Source organism: Rhipicephalus microplus, chromosome 4 (genome assembly GCF_043290135.1).
Source record: "Rhipicephalus microplus isolate Deutch F79 chromosome 4, USDA_Rmic, whole genome shotgun sequence".
Classification (NCBI taxonomy): domain Eukaryota; kingdom Metazoa; phylum Arthropoda; class Arachnida; order Ixodida; family Ixodidae; genus Rhipicephalus; species Rhipicephalus microplus.
Window position 1 is genome coordinate 165,179,270 of NC_134703.1, and position 18,273 is coordinate 165,197,542.

At 45.9% G+C, this 18,273-nt stretch overlaps 1 protein-coding gene across 12 annotated transcripts in view; it reads left to right on the plus strand.

Moving 5' to 3' along the window:
- LOC119172939 (uncharacterized) overlaps window positions 1–18,273 on the plus strand; it is a 1,216,589-nt gene that overhangs the window by 1,058 nt on the left and 1,197,258 nt on the right. For 10 of the 12 annotated variants that reach the window (XM_075891711.1, XM_075891710.1, XM_075891712.1 and 7 more), the window contains 4 exons: window positions 1,520–1,603; window positions 10,417–10,540; window positions 11,786–12,427; window positions 12,741–12,977. In XM_075891711.1, the coding sequence (XP_075747826.1) occupies window positions 1,523–1,603; window positions 10,417–10,540; window positions 11,786–12,427; window positions 12,741–12,977 (1,084 nt within the window). In that variant the 5' untranslated portion in view covers window positions 1,520–1,522. The remainder of the gene's footprint in view (window positions 1–1,519; window positions 1,604–10,416; window positions 10,541–11,785; window positions 12,428–12,740; window positions 12,978–18,273) is intronic. The other 2 variants (XM_075891715.1, XM_075891725.1) reach the window with 1 other exon arrangement.

Sequence of the window (18,273 nt, forward strand, 5' to 3'; positions counted from 1 at the left end):
GCTTTAAGGCTTCCAACAGTATTACGGCCATCAGGCCGCAGCCCTAGCGTTCACGTGCATCTTTTTTTTCTTATTTCCTTTACCGGTTGTGCAGTTCATATAGTTGCATAGTTGCGTGCAGCGAATGGAGAAGTCTTGTTTTACCCTGTCAAAGCGTGCCGTTGCATTTAAATTGCGAAGCAGCATTCAAAGTGTCACCTCTTTCCTTCTTCCAATATTGTGTTCATGCTATTGCTGATTTTTATTAGTATGTCTGCTTTAGTGATGTTTTTTTTTTTGTGAACATGTGCGGTAGTGAAATAAAATAGTGTTAAGAGCGGGATTTAACAATTTTTTCATCTTGTTTTTGAAGGATATGGCTGCAATTGCAGGATTACATCGATTAAGCATATAAGAGTTTAGTGTTCCTATCTGCTGTATATATCGCATCACCACCCATGTGTGTGTCAGTATGTAAGCGACAAGCTGAGCTCGTTAGTTCGAATTATAATTAAGTTTTTTGTAATGATAAAGAGCATTTGGCGATTTCTTATGTGCATTTATTCCCATAATTTAGCAATAGTGTGTGTACCACTGCTTGTTTTCGGCTAGTTCGTCCAAGCAGAGGTGTGTACTTTAAAACTTTTATTTGCAAACCAATCTTATCTGTATATCTCATCTTCCTTATCGTATCCTCTGACTTTTTTGACCAGGAAGTTCCCAAGTCATCATTGTAGTTATATTTTGCCCTTATTACTGTTTCTGTGCCCATAGTGACCATTTGGGGCACAAGAAAGGTAAGTAGGGCGAAAAGAAACTTTGAGGTTGATTTGTGAATGCTCTCTTCATTTGTTCAGGAAGCATGTTAATTTAAGGCAAGACCACATAAACAATGAAAGAAGTCTTAAGGTAGCATTGTAAATATGGGCCTTAAGACAGTGAGAAAAGTATTGTAATGCAATATGGTATTTGGAACCGTCTGGATATTATTGGCATTTCCAAGTGTTGAAGTCCTAAATGATCTTTGCAATGCGGTACATGTGTAAGCACACAATAAACAAAGTCTAAGGGGGGGGGGGGAGAACTGTGCACAAAAGTCCGTTCACTCATGCACTTCAAAAGTGAAAAGGCTTTTTCAGCGATTTTCAGATCACTTAGTCAAACTGTGACAACACCCTCAATCTCGTTCAGAGCAACAGGATTTCAACCTAAGGAACATTTTAAAATGCGATAGCAGATCCTGTGTTGCTATTTTATCAGTCGGCTTGTTCCATTTTCGGGTAATACTGAACAGTGGCATGGGCGAAACCCTCATGCACAATTTTTCAAGAGAAAGCTTGCGTGTCCGTTACACTTTTTAAACTGTGCCTGCTTGGTATTGTTTTGCATTCCATCTTAACCCTCCCCCCATCAAAGAAAAAAAGTATTACATGGGCCTCTTACTACCTTCATGGTGAGTTGGTACTAGCTGCAAAGCCACAGAGATCCGTTACCTAAGCTTTCAGTCTTTATGGAAACAACTTCACTTTTGACCATGCAGGCCATGGAGGACCAACTTCTCTCTCCTGGTAGTCAGAGCACCCAGTGGAACCACTCTTCGGGCCTTGTCAAGGGCCAACCAAAGGCAAGTGCCCAAAAAGAGTGGCCAGTGTTTCTGGGCACTGTCTTGAAGTTTAGGCCACATTATCAGACTGTTGTGAGCAAGGAAGCTTGGGTTTACTCGTGGTGCACACATTTTCTTCTCGGAGGTGAGCTGGAAGTAGTTGTGCATAGACTAAGTGCATTTTAGAGAATTTGTGGGTGAAATTAATCCGAAGTCTCATATTGTCGCAAGCCCTATAGTCATATTGTGGTTCCTGCATGTGAACCCCTTGAATGTGTAGTGGGCATGGGACAGATTGACTGACTGCGAGACAAGACGTCCGTGCAGTAAAGTTGTTTTTTCTTCGCCTGGGCCGAGCTGCAGCGACACGCGAGTACGGGCCACCGCCAGGAGAGAAAGAGGAAAAGCGTACAAGGGAGGATGTTTTATGTATATACAAAAGCACAGTGTAAGAGTTGACACACAGAGTTAAGTTGAGGGCGCATAGTTTATATAACGGGGGGGTGTGGAGGCGCGCGTTTAGATGCTCACCACAGGGCTCCCCCCCTGAGAAAGGAAGCCGAAGTGACGAACAATAAGTTAGCTCCAGTTAACGTGGCGAACCGGAGGTACTTCGTGTTTGTTGTAAAGATCTGCAGGCATTGTAAAAGGACAGGTAGCAGATGCTGAAATGCAAGAAACCGGGCCATCTACGTATGCTGGCTTCAGCCGCTGCTCGAGTGCGATTGCATCACACTTTCCGTTAAGATCCATGATCAAAGATGAGGAACGGTGTTCGAGTACACGGAAGGGCCCAAGATAATGTGGTCGCAGGGTACTGCGCACGGGGCCGCAGCACACGAAGGCATGCATCGCTTTGTGGAGGTCTGGATTCACGTAAACAGTCCGTGAGTGGCTTGCTCGCGTTGGCTGTGGTCGAAGGTTCCGGAAGATATCGCGCAGTTTGTCAAGTACTCGCTTGGTGTGGGGGTGTCTAGTTGAGTTTAGTGGCATCAAAGAAATCTGCCGGTAAACGAAGAGGGGCTCCATAAACAAGCTCAGCACTGGCGCACGACAGTTCTTCCTTGAACGCAGATCGGATTCCCAGCAACGGGAGAGCCTCGAGCCACTTGACCGTAGGACCATGTGCTGTAAATGCTGATTTCAGGTGATGATGGAAACGTTCTACAAGCCTGTTTATTTGTGGATGGTAAGAGGTAGTTCGCAGTCGCGCCACTCCCAGCAGCTTGAGAAGTTTCTTGAAAAGCGATGACTCGAACTGGCGGCTGCCGTCACTGACGATTGCTGTGGGGCAGCCATATCGCCGCGCCACCCAAGTAGAGACTAAAGCATCGGCCACTGTAGCTGCTGTGATATCGGGAATAGGCGTAGCCTCAGACCATCGAGTGAAGTGGTGAACACAAGTCAATATATACCGGTAACCTTGACAAGAGGGAAGGGGGCCAACGATGTCGATGTGGACCACTTCGAAACGTTGATCAGTCTGCAGAAAACGCTGAAGGGGGGGCTGGGTAACGATGTACTTTGGCATGCTGACACGGTGTGCAAGCACATACCCAGTCTCGAACGTCGGCGTTCATGTGAAACCAGACGAAGCGTGATTTGATGAGCCTTTGAGTTGCACGAATTCCAGAGTGTGAAAGGTTGTGCAAAGAATCGAATATTTTCTTACGAAAAGCGATAGGCAAATATGGTCTCTTTGTGCCTGTAGAGGTATCCCAAATGATTGGAACATTTTCAATAGAGGCTGTATCCAGCTTCAGTGATGTTTGCGTATCCCGTAGGTGAGGTAGGTCTGAGTCGTCTGTCTGTGCTCTTGCCAGCTCACGTAAATCGACTGGATAGGACGACGAAACTGATGTTTTGGAACGAGTGCGTCTGACAGCGTCCACGCGGCTAAGTATATCAGCAGGAGTGTTATCCACGCCGTTGATGTGCCGGATATCCTTCGTGAATTGTGAGACTAAGGCAAGTTGACTCATTTCCCGTGGCGTATACAGTGATGCAGTACGGTCTATTGAACAGGTAAGCGGCTTGTGACCTGTGAAAACTGAATGCTCTGCCTTCGAGTGGCTGGCGAAAGTGATGTACTGCCAAGCAGATTGCGAGATGTTCCCGACCGAAAACGCTGTATCATGTTGGAGTAGGAATCATGTGTTTTGAGAAGAACGCAAGTGGTTGCCATGCACCGTTGACCTTCTGCTGTAGAACAGCTCCTAGCGCTGTGTTGGAAGCGTCAGTCATGAGTGCTAGAGGGCAATCTGGTTGTGGGTAAGCGAGTAAAGTGGCTTTGGCCAAGGTGCGCTTGATGGCACCAAATGCGTCATCCGCAGCAATGTCCCATCGTAGTGCTTTTGCTGAGTGCTTGCAGCAAAGCATACGGTCTAGGGGTTCCAGTAGTGTGGCGCAGTTTCTGATAAAGCGGTGGTAAAAGTATACGAGCCCAAAAAACTGGTGGAATTTTGTGGTTGACAATGGTTTTGGAAACTCGATGATGCCTTGCACTTCGTGAGGAAGCGGGCAGATGCCGTTGGTGTCCAAGTAATGACCAAGGAATTCGAGGGCTTGTTGTCCGAATCTGCTATTTTCCGTGTTGATGAATCTGCTACGGGATTTTGGGGATAGGCACGGACAAGATAAGTTTTTGTAAAGATGGTTGTGCCTTGGAGAGCTGAAGGGAAGTCCTGTATGTTGGGCAGTGGGTACCGGTCCGGAACAGTCTTGGTATTCAGAGACCGGTAATCCCCGCTTGGCCTCCAATCCCCAGACTTCTTGGGGACAAGATGAAGGGGAGATGACCAGCTACTAGAGGAGGGTGTGATGATGCCGAGATTCAGCATGTTTGAATTCCTAACGAGCCACCTTGAGTTTGTGTGGAGCTAGACGTTGCGGTCGAGAGAACACAGGTGGTCCTAATGTCACAATGTGATGCCGAATGACATGGCACACTGGTTGAGTCCAGTTTGGTGGTGATGTTAGCTGAGTAAACTCTGCTATGAGGACTGCAAATGTCTCTTTGGCAACTGTAACGCATAAGAGTGCCATATCTGTAGTTGCGCGCACTGCGAGTCTATGAATGGAGTGTTTAGTTGTGGAGTCTGTTAAGCGCTTTTTTTTTTACATCGACGAGGAGTGCATGTTGGTTCAGAAAGTCAGCACCAATTATTGCAGAACCAACATCAGCGACCTAAAACACCTAGCGGAAGATTCTTCAAAGCCCCAAGTTGAGGGAGTTTTACAGAATGTTGCTTGTACATGGGAATGTTTGTTCTGTTGACAGCTTTGAAGTGAAACAGTACAGTGGAGGTGCATCTTGCTTTTGTGGCTGGCAGGACACTCACTTGGGCTCCTGTGTCAATCACAATCTTGTGTTTGGAAGTTTGGTCAAAAATGAGGAAAAAGCGACACTCTTCTTTGCGCTGATCGCTCGTCGCCGCTAGTGGTCGGCCGTTGAGTTTTCCGACCATATGCAAGGCAAAAGGCAGCAGCGGGCATTTGCACCAAAGCGGCGATGGTAAAAGCACATTCTTGGACCTGGGGAGCCAATTCGCCCTTGCCGCCGACGATTAGGCGTTGAAGAACGACGACGTTGGTGCTCACGATGTGCGGATGTCTCCGAGTAAGTTGCTGCCACGATGAAATGTTCCAGTCGAGCACAAAGGCGGTGAAAATCGGAGGGGCCAGCGGTAGTGAGTGTAGGGTTCAGTGGCTGAGCAGGGCTGGCAGGAGGAGTCAGTGGTGTCGATTGCGTGGGTGTACTGATGGAGGCGACTGAGAAACTTGGTGTCGCCACCTCCATCGGCCAGTGCAGCCTGTGACGTCAAATCCATGGTTGTGGCTGTAGCAAGCACCATTCGGACCTGGGACGGCAGTTGCTGGATAAAAAGTTCACTTAGTGCTGCGGTGTCCATAGTTGTCGCAATAGTGCCGAGAAGCTGCGTCATTCGCTGCAAAAGCTGGCTTGGACGTTGGTCATGGAAGGAAGGAAATTGAGAGGAAAAGAACGGCAGGGAGGTTAACTAGTCTATAGGCAGCCGGTTTGCTACCCTGCGTATGAGAGGATGATGGTGGAGATGAAAGATAGAGAGAAGAGAGCGAAGAGAGACCTTCTCAGCGTAGAGTAGTTGCTGTATTTTGGTTCTCTCCGACGCAGCAGTCCTTTCTAGGAGGGCTGCCTTGAGCTGGTCGTATGGTCTTGCCGGGGGACTGTCGCGAAATAAGGTAGTTCTGTCGACTACCTCTTCTGCAGCAGTTGAGGGGAGTGCGCCGACCACGTAGTGAAATTGCGGCTGTTGCGTGGCGATTCTTGATAGCTGGAATTGAGATTCCACTAGCACAAACTACACGGCAGGGTTGCGTTCCTAGTACGGCAGAAGACTGCAAGTGACGGTGGAGACAGCCTCACTGGATGGATCGGTCTCTGGCATTGTTTGGTTGGGGGTGGGTGTATGAACTTGATGCTTCATTTTGGAAGATCCGTGCGATGGTGTACGATCTTTGTCAGTTGTGAGACGCACGGCTCTATGTTACTTAGGTGCGTTTAACAAAACCGGGTCACCAATTGTAGAGGGCATGCCGCGGATTGACTGACTGCGGGACAAGACGTCCGTGTTTTATGGTTCTTTCTTCTCTGTCTGCCGAGCTGCGGCGGCACGCGAGCGCGGGCCGCTGCCGCGAAAGGGGGAAGGAACGAGAGGAGGAAGAAAGCGTACAAAAGAGGATGTATTGCATATATACAAAAGCACAGTGTAAGAGATAGCACACACAGTAAAATTGAGGGCACATAGTCTGTTACGTGGCGGTGCGGAGGCATGTGTTCAGACGCTCACCACAAACTGACTGATCTTGAACTTGAAGAAGGAAAAGGTGCAATTTTAATGTTTCAACACAAAGCTGTTGAATGTGCTACCTACTCTGAATTTCACGTGTTTCTTTTTTGGGTGCATAACTGATGCCTCACGGCCACTGACACGAAAAACACGAGTTCAATCCCAGCTGCGGAAGTCGTGTCTTGGGGGATTCTAAGCTAGAGGCTGATGTACAGTGTGATGTCAGTGCATGTCGAGACCCCGGGGCTTTGAAATCATGCAGCGACCGAGACACATTGGGACGATAAACTGCATAAACTGGCCAACCACAAATGGTGCCTAATGGTAGTCATTTTCATTGTTTGTCTTCAGCCGTGTGTTTCCACTTTTCAGGGCACAGTTGGCTGTTCTCGCCTAATGCAACAGCTACAGCGTAAATGTTTTGCTTTGGCTTCGGCAGGCTGTGAATTGAATTTCTAAATGAAAACATAACATTTTGTACCTATTTCCCTTTGTGTGATCGGCTCAGTGCACTACCAAGGGATTGACAGCGTACCTGAAGATGGGTTTAAATCGAAATGGGCTGTGAAATAATACATTTTTTGGCATAAAATGTAATCTGCTCACACAGGACAAGGTAAATAAATCTGAGATTGTTCGCAGAGGCCTTCATTTTACAGTGCACATAAAGTTAGGAAACATTGCATATTTTGTTTGGTGGTTGCCATTTACCCCTTACAGAAAAATGGTCTAGCATTGTATTTCAGTCTTGAGAGATATAGTTGTGTAAATTTAGCTATGTAGCAATACTTTTGGCTGCAGCAGCTTTGCCATTTGGAGGCATAATCTGTCCTTTTCAAGCACCTCTGAATTATAATTTTATTTAGGCATATTAATTTTTGTGGTCTTTCTTTTTTTTTTTTCTATTGGAGTGCGAGATCGTCACATTAGCAAGCCTTAAAGCCAAATGTAGTCTATTTGTAATGCTGCTGGCGACATATAATTTATTCTGTTTTTAAGAAAGAAAATGACATGGCAACAGTATAATTAAAAAAAGTTTATCAACCAATGTCGCTTTCTTGTTTCTGTCATTATCCCTTGCAAACAACTCATAATCAACATCAAATACCTTTCAGTAAGAGTTTTTAAAAACTTCTTGGTTTGTCAAACCTTTGTAGCTTTACATTAATGAAAGGCTACCTTTTGCACTGTTTCACAACAGGAGAAATTTGAGCGACAGTCAGTCTGGATAAGCCTTATTCGCAGTCTATTGTATAAAAGATCAAATTCCAACAAATTTTCACTGAACAACATCCCTGGATAATTGAGCCATGGAAGAGTTCCGCGCCAAGGAAACAACACAGAGAGTATTGTCTCGGATTCGTATATACAAGCATCGAGTACTATTGCAAAGTCAAGTTCGAAGACATTTAACAATTATTTTAGTCATTGAGGCTAGAATTTGGATTCCATCACAGATTGTGTGTATTGGCTGAAAAACCTAAAGGGACATTAAAGTGAAGAACATACAATCAACTTGAATTGATAAAGTGTTACTTGAAAACTCTTTAAAGAATTTGTTACTGGTCTAGTTGGTCCATATTGCAAAACTGCAGAGTGAAAATCTAGTACACGACATAGAACAACAGTTTTTGTCCTGTGCTGCGTAGTTCTGCTATGTCCCGTACCTTAGTTGCACTCGGCAGTTTAGCTTGAAAACTTAATTTCGCCGTAGAAGGTTCGTTGTCCCTTCACCTATTTGGTATGAGCACAGCTCGTCTTTACCAGTCTATCACCAGACCATTTTCTGCATATGCAGCTTGTTTGCATGCTCTACCCTCCCCCTATGAGCACTTGAACGAGATGCATTTGTTTGTAGATTATATCACAAAGGTCCAAATTTGAATTCTTCTATTAAGTTTTTCGACATAGCAAATATTAAGTGAAGACTATACTGGATAACATTTTCTGATGCTTGAAAGACCAGCTTTTTTAAGTTGTTGAGGTCATTGGATTTCATTGAAATTTGTTAGGTTGCATACTTCCTTCATTTATGGATAATTGAAGCCTTGAGAAATGTACATGTTGCTTACAAATTAATAGTATTGATTACCTCTAATTTCCTGCCTTGGTTCCCACATTACTCCTACTCTTTGTGATATCAGCATGGGCTCGTGTTAATGCTAGCACATATATAATTGCAATGCTGCTGAAAATTCATAGCAGTGAAGAATAATTGGTTTGTTTGTTGTGTGCTTCCCTGGTTTCTTTTTTAATCATCATGTGGCACCGCCTATCCAGGCAGCTTAAAGGGTACTGACACAAAAACTATGGAATCTTTTTTTTTTTCTGCTCTGTGTCGCAGGGGGCCTGTTATTCACATCATTTGCAGCAGCACATGACAAATGATTGATTGCAGGCCCCTCAATATCGACCAGTTGCTGTTTCGGTTTAAGAGAGCTCCATGAATGAGAAGCCGTAAGATGCAACTATCACCACCTAGTTTGTACATCTCTCAACAAGGTCAGCATACAGAACTACGACACGTAGTCTGCATCAAGAATTACTTTCGGACATAAAATGCGACTGCAGTGCTGCATAAAATTTTCGAAGCTTGCACCACAGCCAAATACACGCGACGAGCCGCCGAGAAGTGTGGACTTCCGGAACAAATATGTGGCAAAAAAAACAAAAAAAAAATGGCAGCTACAACGTCCTCGAAACTTGTTCTATTGACTGCAGCGTGGTGAAGTGATGGAAGTAAGTGGGTCTCCAAGGAGTCCCTTTAGATGCTGTCAATACCTTCAAAATTCAGACTTCAAAATTGCTGTAAAATACATTTTAAGCTATATTTGCTGTTAATTTTAAGATGATGTACGCTTGTAAGGAAGTCGATGCCACAGTTCATCTCGGCCACAAAATTTTGTGTCGGTACCCTTTAAAGGGGCCCTGCAAAACATTTTCAGCATGTTCAAAAAACACTACAGCTGAGGCTCTTGAGAACATGTGAGCCAAATATTATAAAGCAGCATGCAACCTAGAATTTACATTTAAATTCTTTTCTCGACAAATGATGCTATGTATATTCAGAAATTATTGCGTTGTGAGATAACATGTAGGAATGGCAGACTGGGATTGTTGGTGTAATATATTGGAGATTTAAGGCGCAAATACCACATGGGTGAAGGTAAGGTACACACACGATGTGCTTCGTGTGTGTGTGTACCTTATCTTCATCCGTGTCGTATTCGTGCTTTGAACCATGAATAGGCTAGCATGGCACACTCTAAAGTTGCTGAGGCCGCGCGTTCTAAGAAGAAAAAAAAAAGGAAATGTGCTCAAGTTCACGAGGCATGCGTGATGTACCTTCTTCCCTCATGCTATCCCTCCATGCTTAGCTTCCAGCGCTTTCATTGGAATGAGAGAAGCAATAGCATCACGCTACAAATCTTGTAACTCCGCTCATACTGGATAGATTCTAAACATACTTGTGGCAGTTTTATTCGTAAGGCAATAAGCTCCTCTCGTGAGGCCGTTTCATGGCTACTAAAAAAAGTGTTGCAGGATCCTTTTAAGTCAGCTAACCGTTTTAAACAGGGGTCAGGAATCTGTGGGCCACAAGGCGATATTATGCGGCCTCCGTCATGACATTAAGAAATCTCCTTCCCTCCTCCCCTGCCTAATGGCTTCCGATCTGAAGGCCAACATCATGAGCATTATAGGAGTCTCTCGGAGGAAAATAGAATTGCCTTTTTTTGCTCGTACAGAATTATGTAAGCCCTGACAGACTCTGCCTATATATGGGACGCCAAGGTGAGCTGGCGTGTGAACTTGGAGGCGACATTGTGACTCGTTATTTTTGTTTCGCGTGTTTGCTGTGATTGTTTAGTAATGTCTCTTGGTAAGAGAGGGGGACAGTTCTGCCATGCACACTTTCAAATGCAAAGATTCCCAGTAGAGAAGTTATTCTGCTATTCGTTTACATAAAGGTGTTTCTGGGCCCCCTTTTATGTGGCTCTCTTACAGGTTGCCCAAGAAGTGGTTCCCGAAGAAAGCCCACCCCCTTCACTGTCGTCCATCTTCGAGACTGCATTCAGTGCTACCGTGACACAGTCGTCGGCAGAATTGCCTAATGGTATGGCACTTGATGGTATGGCACTCTTTGCACTGAAGTAGTGGCCCATTGTCACCAGACATAGGAATTTGCCGATCCTGATAATCAATATTTGATGTACGTTCTTAAAGGGGTACTGACACTAAAGTTTGACACAAGATAGCCTATGGGGTCAATTCCCGTGAACATTTGTATATCATCTGCAAAATATCAACAGCAAATATAGCTTGGAAGGTACTTAAAATTAATTCTGAAGTTTGTGCATGCGCTCGACTCCATCGTGCCATTAACAACCTCAAAGGGGACTTTCCTCATGCCATCACGTTGCAGTCAACAAAAACAAGTTATGATGTCACAGCTGCCATTTTTCTTTTGCCACGTTTGTTTTTGCAGTCTATATTTTTCGGTAGCTGGTTGCGAGTGCGTGGCCGTGGCGCACGCTTAGAAAGTTAGAAAGCATGCTTATAATGGTGCGCACGCTCAGCGACATTGCAGTCTTGTTTCCTATACGAAAGTGATTCTTTATTTGGACCACGCGAAAGTGTGTCAAATTTCTTTGTGCTGATGTGGTCAAAAGCTGCATATGCCAGGTGGCGACAAATGCACCCAGTTTTTGGAGCTCTCTCAAACATGAACTAAAACTGATTGGTATAAAGGGGCCTGTAATTACTTATATGTTACGTGCGGCAACAAACGATGTGTTGTGTCGTGACTAACAGGCCTCCAGCAACACATTGCTGCAGAAAAACACGAGACTGACGTTTTTGTGTCAGTACCCCTTTAAAGACATGATCCCAAACTGGAACTTAAAATCTGTGGTGGTTTATATATTCAGATATTTATTTTATAAAAGTAAAGAATAGTTGGAGCAGTATTTTTGTTAAGTCATTTTCATCATTATAATAATTTATTTGCGAGATTTCTTTTGGCATGGCTCCCGACGCAGTATTCGCAAGTGATAGTGCTCATGGCATTGCAACGAGATATTTTCCGAAAGGGATCAACATCATACAACCAAACTCGCATTTAAGTACAGTACTGCCCTAGTGTTAAAGGAGGATGTTTGAGAGGCACCCTTATGTGGGATTAGAACTACGATCTTAAAGTTGTACCCCATTCCTTTTCATGCATGCAAAGCGATAATGGCAGCATGTGTTGTGTTCAGCTTGGAGGTTAGCGTGGGAACCTTTGTCTTGTTGGGCACTCCTCTTTCCTTGCTGCTGCGGCTATACCTTCTTGCTTCTCAAACTGTGCTGTTTTGTTTCTGTCTCCCCATTGCAGTTCCCGAGATGCCCATTGAATGTGGCTCTCCTCTCTTTGCCTCTACCGACGAAGATGCCGACAGTGCATCGGGTCGGCTAGACCACGGAAGTGTCCGTGGCGGCCGCTGTAACTATCGCCGTGCAACGCCACCGGCAGTTCCCCCGTACTCTCCTTACTCTCCTCCTCCTCCATTCTCCCCCTTTGCTACACCCAATCCTCACTCGCTCCTCTCCCTGAGCGACCTGCGCATGGACGTGCGGCTAGCCCCGAGAAGTGGTAGTGCGACAGCTTTTTTGTCCGCCACCAACGTCGCCCCTTCGAGCCGAGACTGGCATCCGGGCAACATCGTCTCGACAAGTGTCTACTCTTCGAGCGTGGTACCGCCGAACGTTGCCCCGTCGCATCTTGCGTCGGCGGGAGGCCTCGAGAGTGCCGAAGCACGCCACCGCAAGCGCCTGCTCAGCGATGGCGAGAGCAGCCACTGCAAGAAAGAGAAGCCACGCAAGATGTACCCGCACAGTCCCTTGCCCACTTCCTCTTCTTCACGCCAGAACGTGGACGATCGTTGGCGCAGCGCTGACAGCGAAGGCGCGTCCGGCGACAGGCACGAAGAGAGGCGTGGCACTGAACAAAGCAGCAGCCGCACGACGCTGTCGTCCAGTGAGTGCTTGCTGGATTAATGCGAAGCCAATGCACTTCTGATGTCACCTTTAAATCACAGCCTTTAACTACAGGGACAGATGAAATTTCGAGTCACTGTGTCCTTGCTCTGCTTTTTGGCTTATGCTCTTGTCCTTGTCCTTTATGTGCATGCTTGCTCTTGTGGGAAGGACAATAATACCATGTAATAGTTAATCCTGACTTGGTCTAAGTATATACAGCTTCGACTTCATATTTTTTTAGTTTTCTTCCTCCGAAAGCTTGCAACCCTTTGCTAGTGGCACTTACATCTCGTTTGTACATATTGTTTCAGGTGTTGAAGTGACAGCTGAGGCCAGTGAGCAGGGCGGAGCTTACGGAAGGGTTGCGAAGACATCGTCCGGAAGTGACAGTGACGCCGACGTCGTTGTCACCCCACCGAGGCCTCATTCCGCTCCTCATTCCAGGCCTACGTCCCAGGATGCTTGCAGCCAAGATCACAGCTACTCAGAAAATCGTCCTACTAGGGAGAATCGTAGCCACCGTAGGGGATCAGTGAGAACTCAGCCAAGTAAGCTGTTTGTTTAGGGATTCTGTCCTTTGCGTTCAGGGTACAGAGGACAAACGAACGACACATTGTTTGCCATCTGTGGTGTTTTTTGTTGTATGGTTTTTATTGTATGTGCACCATTTTCTTTTATCTACATAACTCCTCTTACCATTTTTTATTAGCGTGTGTTATGTTTAGGACAGTTTGGGCACTTCTGTCATTGTGCAGCAGCTCAGGAAACGGACAGCGAGTCGTTTTTGAACATTCAAACACAAAATGGAAGGATATGAGAATAAGTCCGTGGTGTGGGTGCCGGTAAGACGTCTACCACAGCAAGAATGGTGCAGTAGTCCCATGATCTCACGACTTCCGAACAGTGGTAGAGACCTTTAGTAGGTGCCTAGGCCAGTGCAGGCTCGGCTCCCGTTTTGGGTGTCTTGATCTCCACCCAGGCGTGGCATTATGTGCGGGTTACGTCCAGCACAGCACCGTATGTACCATGCAGGAATGCTGCTTGACACAGCTGTGGTGCAGCAGATCAACCAGCTGTGTTCCTTGCTTCAATGCACTTCAATGAGAACGAACAGATAAGGATGCCAAGAGTATAGGGGATGTCATCAGAAGTAATTGTAACGTAAATATGAAGGAAGAAGAGTGGATGAAGCGATAACGCTATCAGCAGGATCCAAACCTGTGACCTTAGAATAATGTGTTCGATGCTATACCACTTAGCTACAGTGGCCATCATCCCTTTGTATACCTTATAGGGTATATACAGTAGACTCCCTTTAGGACGAATTTGAAGGGACCACAGTCATTTGTTCATCTTATAAGGAATTTGTCTCATCAGAAGTGCCCCCAAAAGCCAAATGCTAACATGCCAAGTACTCCTAAATATGTTGCTTGAAAACACTGAATAAGGTATTCTTATAATGGAGAGAAAAGGAACAAGAAAAAGCATTTATTTGGCTCAGCTTGATAAAAACTATGCTTTGTAGTGGAGTATTTAGACTAATCTAACGAATACTCATTTTCACGAGTTCATAATATTGATAGGAAGTATCACTACCAAGAAAAACAAGGGAAGCGCGGGTAGAGAATGAAGACGACGTTGCCTCCACTGCGATCCCTCCACTGCGAGTGGCACCATCGGAGCGCAAGATCATTAACGAGCAAGTCCAAGAAATGCTGGAAAAGGGAATAATACAGGAATCGGCAAGTCCGTGGGCTGCTCCCGTCATTCTAGTGAGGAAGAAGGATGGTATGTGGAGATTTTGCGTTGACTACCGCCGACTGAATTCTGTTACCAAGAAAGATGTCTATCCACTGCCGCGCATCGATGACGCTCTAGGCTGCTTGCATTCCGTGTCCTACTTTTCATCTGTCGACCTGAGGTCAGGTTACTGGCAAATTCCGATGCACGCAGCTGACAAAGAAAAGACGGCATTCGTTACGACCGACGGACTTTACGAGTTCGTTATGCCATTCGGATTATGTAATGCTCCTGCGACATTCGAAAGATTTATGGACTCGATATTGCGTGGTTTAAAATGGCATATATGCATGTGTTACCTTGATGATGTCGTAATTTTTGGACGTACGTTTGAGGAGCACAACACTTGCCTAGACCTCGTGCTCAGCTACATTGAAAAAGCTGGCCTTGTATTGAATTCAAAAAAGTGCCACTTTGGCGAGCCACAGACATTGGTGTTAGGACATCTCGTTGACAAATATGGCATTAGACCTGACCCACAAAAGACAGCGGCTGTTGAATCGTTCGAGCGTCCTAAATCTGTGAAACAACTGCGTAGCTTCATCGGGCTCTGCTCGTATTTCCGGCAGTTCGTACCCAAGTTTGCGGATGTCGTTCACCCCCTGACGAGCCTTCTACGAAAGAACAGCCCGTTTCAGTGGACCTTCGAATGTGATGCCACTTTTCACAAGCTGAAGTGTTTGTTAACTGCGCAGCCAATACTTCGGCACTTCAATCCTTCGTCGCCCACGGAAATTCACACAGACGCTAGTGGCATCGGTATCGGTGCCGTTCTCGTTCAGCATTCTGGCAAGAAGGAACACGTTGTGGCGTACGCAAGTCGTTCTTTAAGCAAGCCTGAATGCAACTACACAGTGACCGAGCAGGAATGCCTAGCGGTAGTCTTTGCCGTGCAACGGTTTCGCTCATACATCTATGGTCGCCCGTTCACTATCGTCACAGATAACCATTCCCTGTGTTGGCTGGTCAACCTTCGTGACCCATCCGGCCACCTCGTACGATGGGCCATTCGTTTGCAAGAACATGTCTTCACCATTTCATACATTGCTGGCCGTCTACACGCTGATGCGGATTGCCTCTCCAGAATGCCGCTACCATCGACAGATTGTGAAGGAGATAACTTTGACCACCTTATCGCTTCTCTGTCGTCTGGCTTTCCTGATGCCGTGACTTTCACCGTCGAGCAGCGTAGTGACCCAAGCTTGAAAGCTCTCTTCCCTGGAGCAAGAAATTCATTAGGCGAAGGCCGATTCTGCGTCCGAAATGGTCTTCTTTACCAGAGAAGCTTGTCCACGACGGGCGCCCGCTTTCTGCTAGTTGTTCCTGCGTCCCTTCAAATGTCTGTTCTGCGTCTCACGCATGATGACCCCACCTCTGGCCATCTAGGCACCGCACGAACACTTAGTCGCACGAAAGAGCGGTTCTGTTGGCCGGAAATGAACAAGACAATTCAGTACTACGTGGCCAGCTGTACGCAGTGCCAGAGCCACAAGCGGCCCTCCTCGGGTCCAGTTGGTCACCTGCAACCTGGAAAGCCTCCCGGTTCCCCTTTTGAAAAGGTCGGCATTGATCTGATGGGACCATTTCCACGCTCCTCAAAAGGTAACCGGTGGATAATTGTATGCGCCGAATTCCTGACGCGGTACTGCGAGACGGCTGCCTTATGCTCCGCCACGGCAGTCCAGGTTTCGGAGTTCCTGTTGCATTCAGTCATCCTCCGACACGGACCTCCTCGCGTAATAATAAGTGACCGCGGACGATAATTTACCGGTGATATTGTCGAATGATTACTTCGTTTGTGTGCCTCCAAGTTCAGACACTCGACTGCGTATCATCCGCAAACTAACGGCCTCACCGAGCGCACAAACCGAACGTTGATCAACATTTTGTCAATGTACGTCGCCTCCGACCACAAAAACTGGGATGAAATTTTACCATTCGTCACGTACGCCTTCAACACGTCGAAACATGAAACGACAGGCTACAGCCCTTTCTATCTGCTCTACGCGCGCTCACCTCGACATACGCTGGACACTTATCGTTCCTTTTGTCGTCCATGACGATTTAACAATTGCGGAAACCTTGTGACGTGCGGAAGAGACACGTCGACTTGCCTGCTTACGTACACTGGCAGTATAAGAGTCCTCCAAAACTCGCTACGACAGTCAACACAGGCATGTAACCTATGCCCCCGGTGATCTAGTGTGGGTGTGGACCCCAATACGCAGACGTGGCTTGAGCCAAAAGCTACTGGCACACTATGCCGGTCCTTTTGTGATACTCCGTCGTGTCAGCGAGGTCAACTATAAAATTGCATGTGTCACCACCAGTGGCCGACGTTCATGCAAGACGGAGGTGACGCATGTTGCCCGCCTGAAGCCGTTTACACGAAGGATGCAAGAGTGACTCGCCCAGAGGGCTTCGTCTGAGAGAGGAGGAATGATACAAAGTATCACTACCAGGAAAAACAAGGGAAGCGTGGGCAGAGAAGGAAGACGACGTTGCCTCCACTGCGATCCCCCTGAGTGGGTACGAGCCATGGCGGTGATCATCATCATTATACTGTGATCGCGGACTCAGGGCCCATTAAAAACCCCCATTAAGTTACCTTGCCTTGTGTAACAATATGCTCATGAATAAATTTCTACCATATTTTAATAATAAAACTGTATCATGACCCTTTTTTGACTATTAGAAAAAGATAAAAAAAAAAACGAAGAGACAAACACAACTTTCCTTCAAAGAATAGAAAATTTATTATTCTGGCTGTTCGTTCACCTTACGAGAGGCTGTTTAACTGGCTTTGCTATTACTTTTCGATATGCTTTCATTGCATACCGATACCTCGACAAACTTTTTCTTTGAGGTTGGGATATTTTCTTATTTTCAGCCAGCAGTAACTTTTCCTGAACTACATGCAGCTGAAGATCTCCGTTTATGCTACTCACGATCACGAGCCTTCGGCACACAGAAAGAGACACGACACAGCTATATTTAGTGTGAAAAATAACCTTTTTTATTGTGCACCTAAATAATGAAAATGACACATCACACTTTGCTGAATTTCACTGGGAAGAGATACAATGCGCTCAGGTGCCATTTTGTGTCGCCTATGACAATGCATCCAACTCCTTATATGGGAGTGCTAGTGTCGCATATGTCGTTTCTATTTTATGTGATTTTAATGTACAGACAGTATTTCTTGTCTTCCCGTTTTCACTTTCATTTGTCTTTTTTTTTTTTGCCCCTCTTTCCTTGCATTTTCACCTCCAGCCAAGCTCTTGTGTTCATCTGTTCTCTACTGTACTCCTGTAGGGGAACTGAAGAACGCAAGGAAAATATTGAAAGATGAATGCTTTTTGTTGCTTTATTTACTGATAAAGCCGGCCATTTCTCCACAGGGGTGAAAGAGATACCAGCTTCATGTGCTGACTTTTCTTTTTTTACTTATCTCGCTTTCTCCCTCCACATTGCAATTTGCTTTCGGTTTGCTTTGAGTCTTTGGGCCAGGGTGTTTATTGCTTTCTCTTGTTCGCTTCTTGCACTAGACTATCAAAACTATAATGTCCGCTGCACAGAATTCCTGTCGTCGTTGCTCACTGCGAGAGTTCATCCTAACAGAAAGGGCCTGTTACGCGATTCGTCTTAAGCAGATACTTTGTTTGCATAGAGTCTGTAGGAAATCAAACAAACACTCCCATGTTGCTCGTCTTAAGGGGAGAAGCGGGTCTTCGAGACCGAAAATCGCTAAAAATACGATTTTTTGAAAATGCTATATTTGGATTCTCTCACTATCGCTGCATAATCTCGCCAATTTTCACGCGTCTTAGATTGGTGATTTAGCCATGAGAACAGTTAATGCGACGTTAGTGAGTTGAATTTTTGGCGATGGACGCGTGAAAACGGGCTTTTTCAGCGCCACGGTGTTGCCGATCTACGCTTGCTACAGCAGTTCTCTTGGTCGCATTCAAAAGAGGCGCCTTTTTCCTTTCATATCCCGCCGCCCTGGTTTTCGTCCACTCAGTATGCACGCAGTGAATCTGC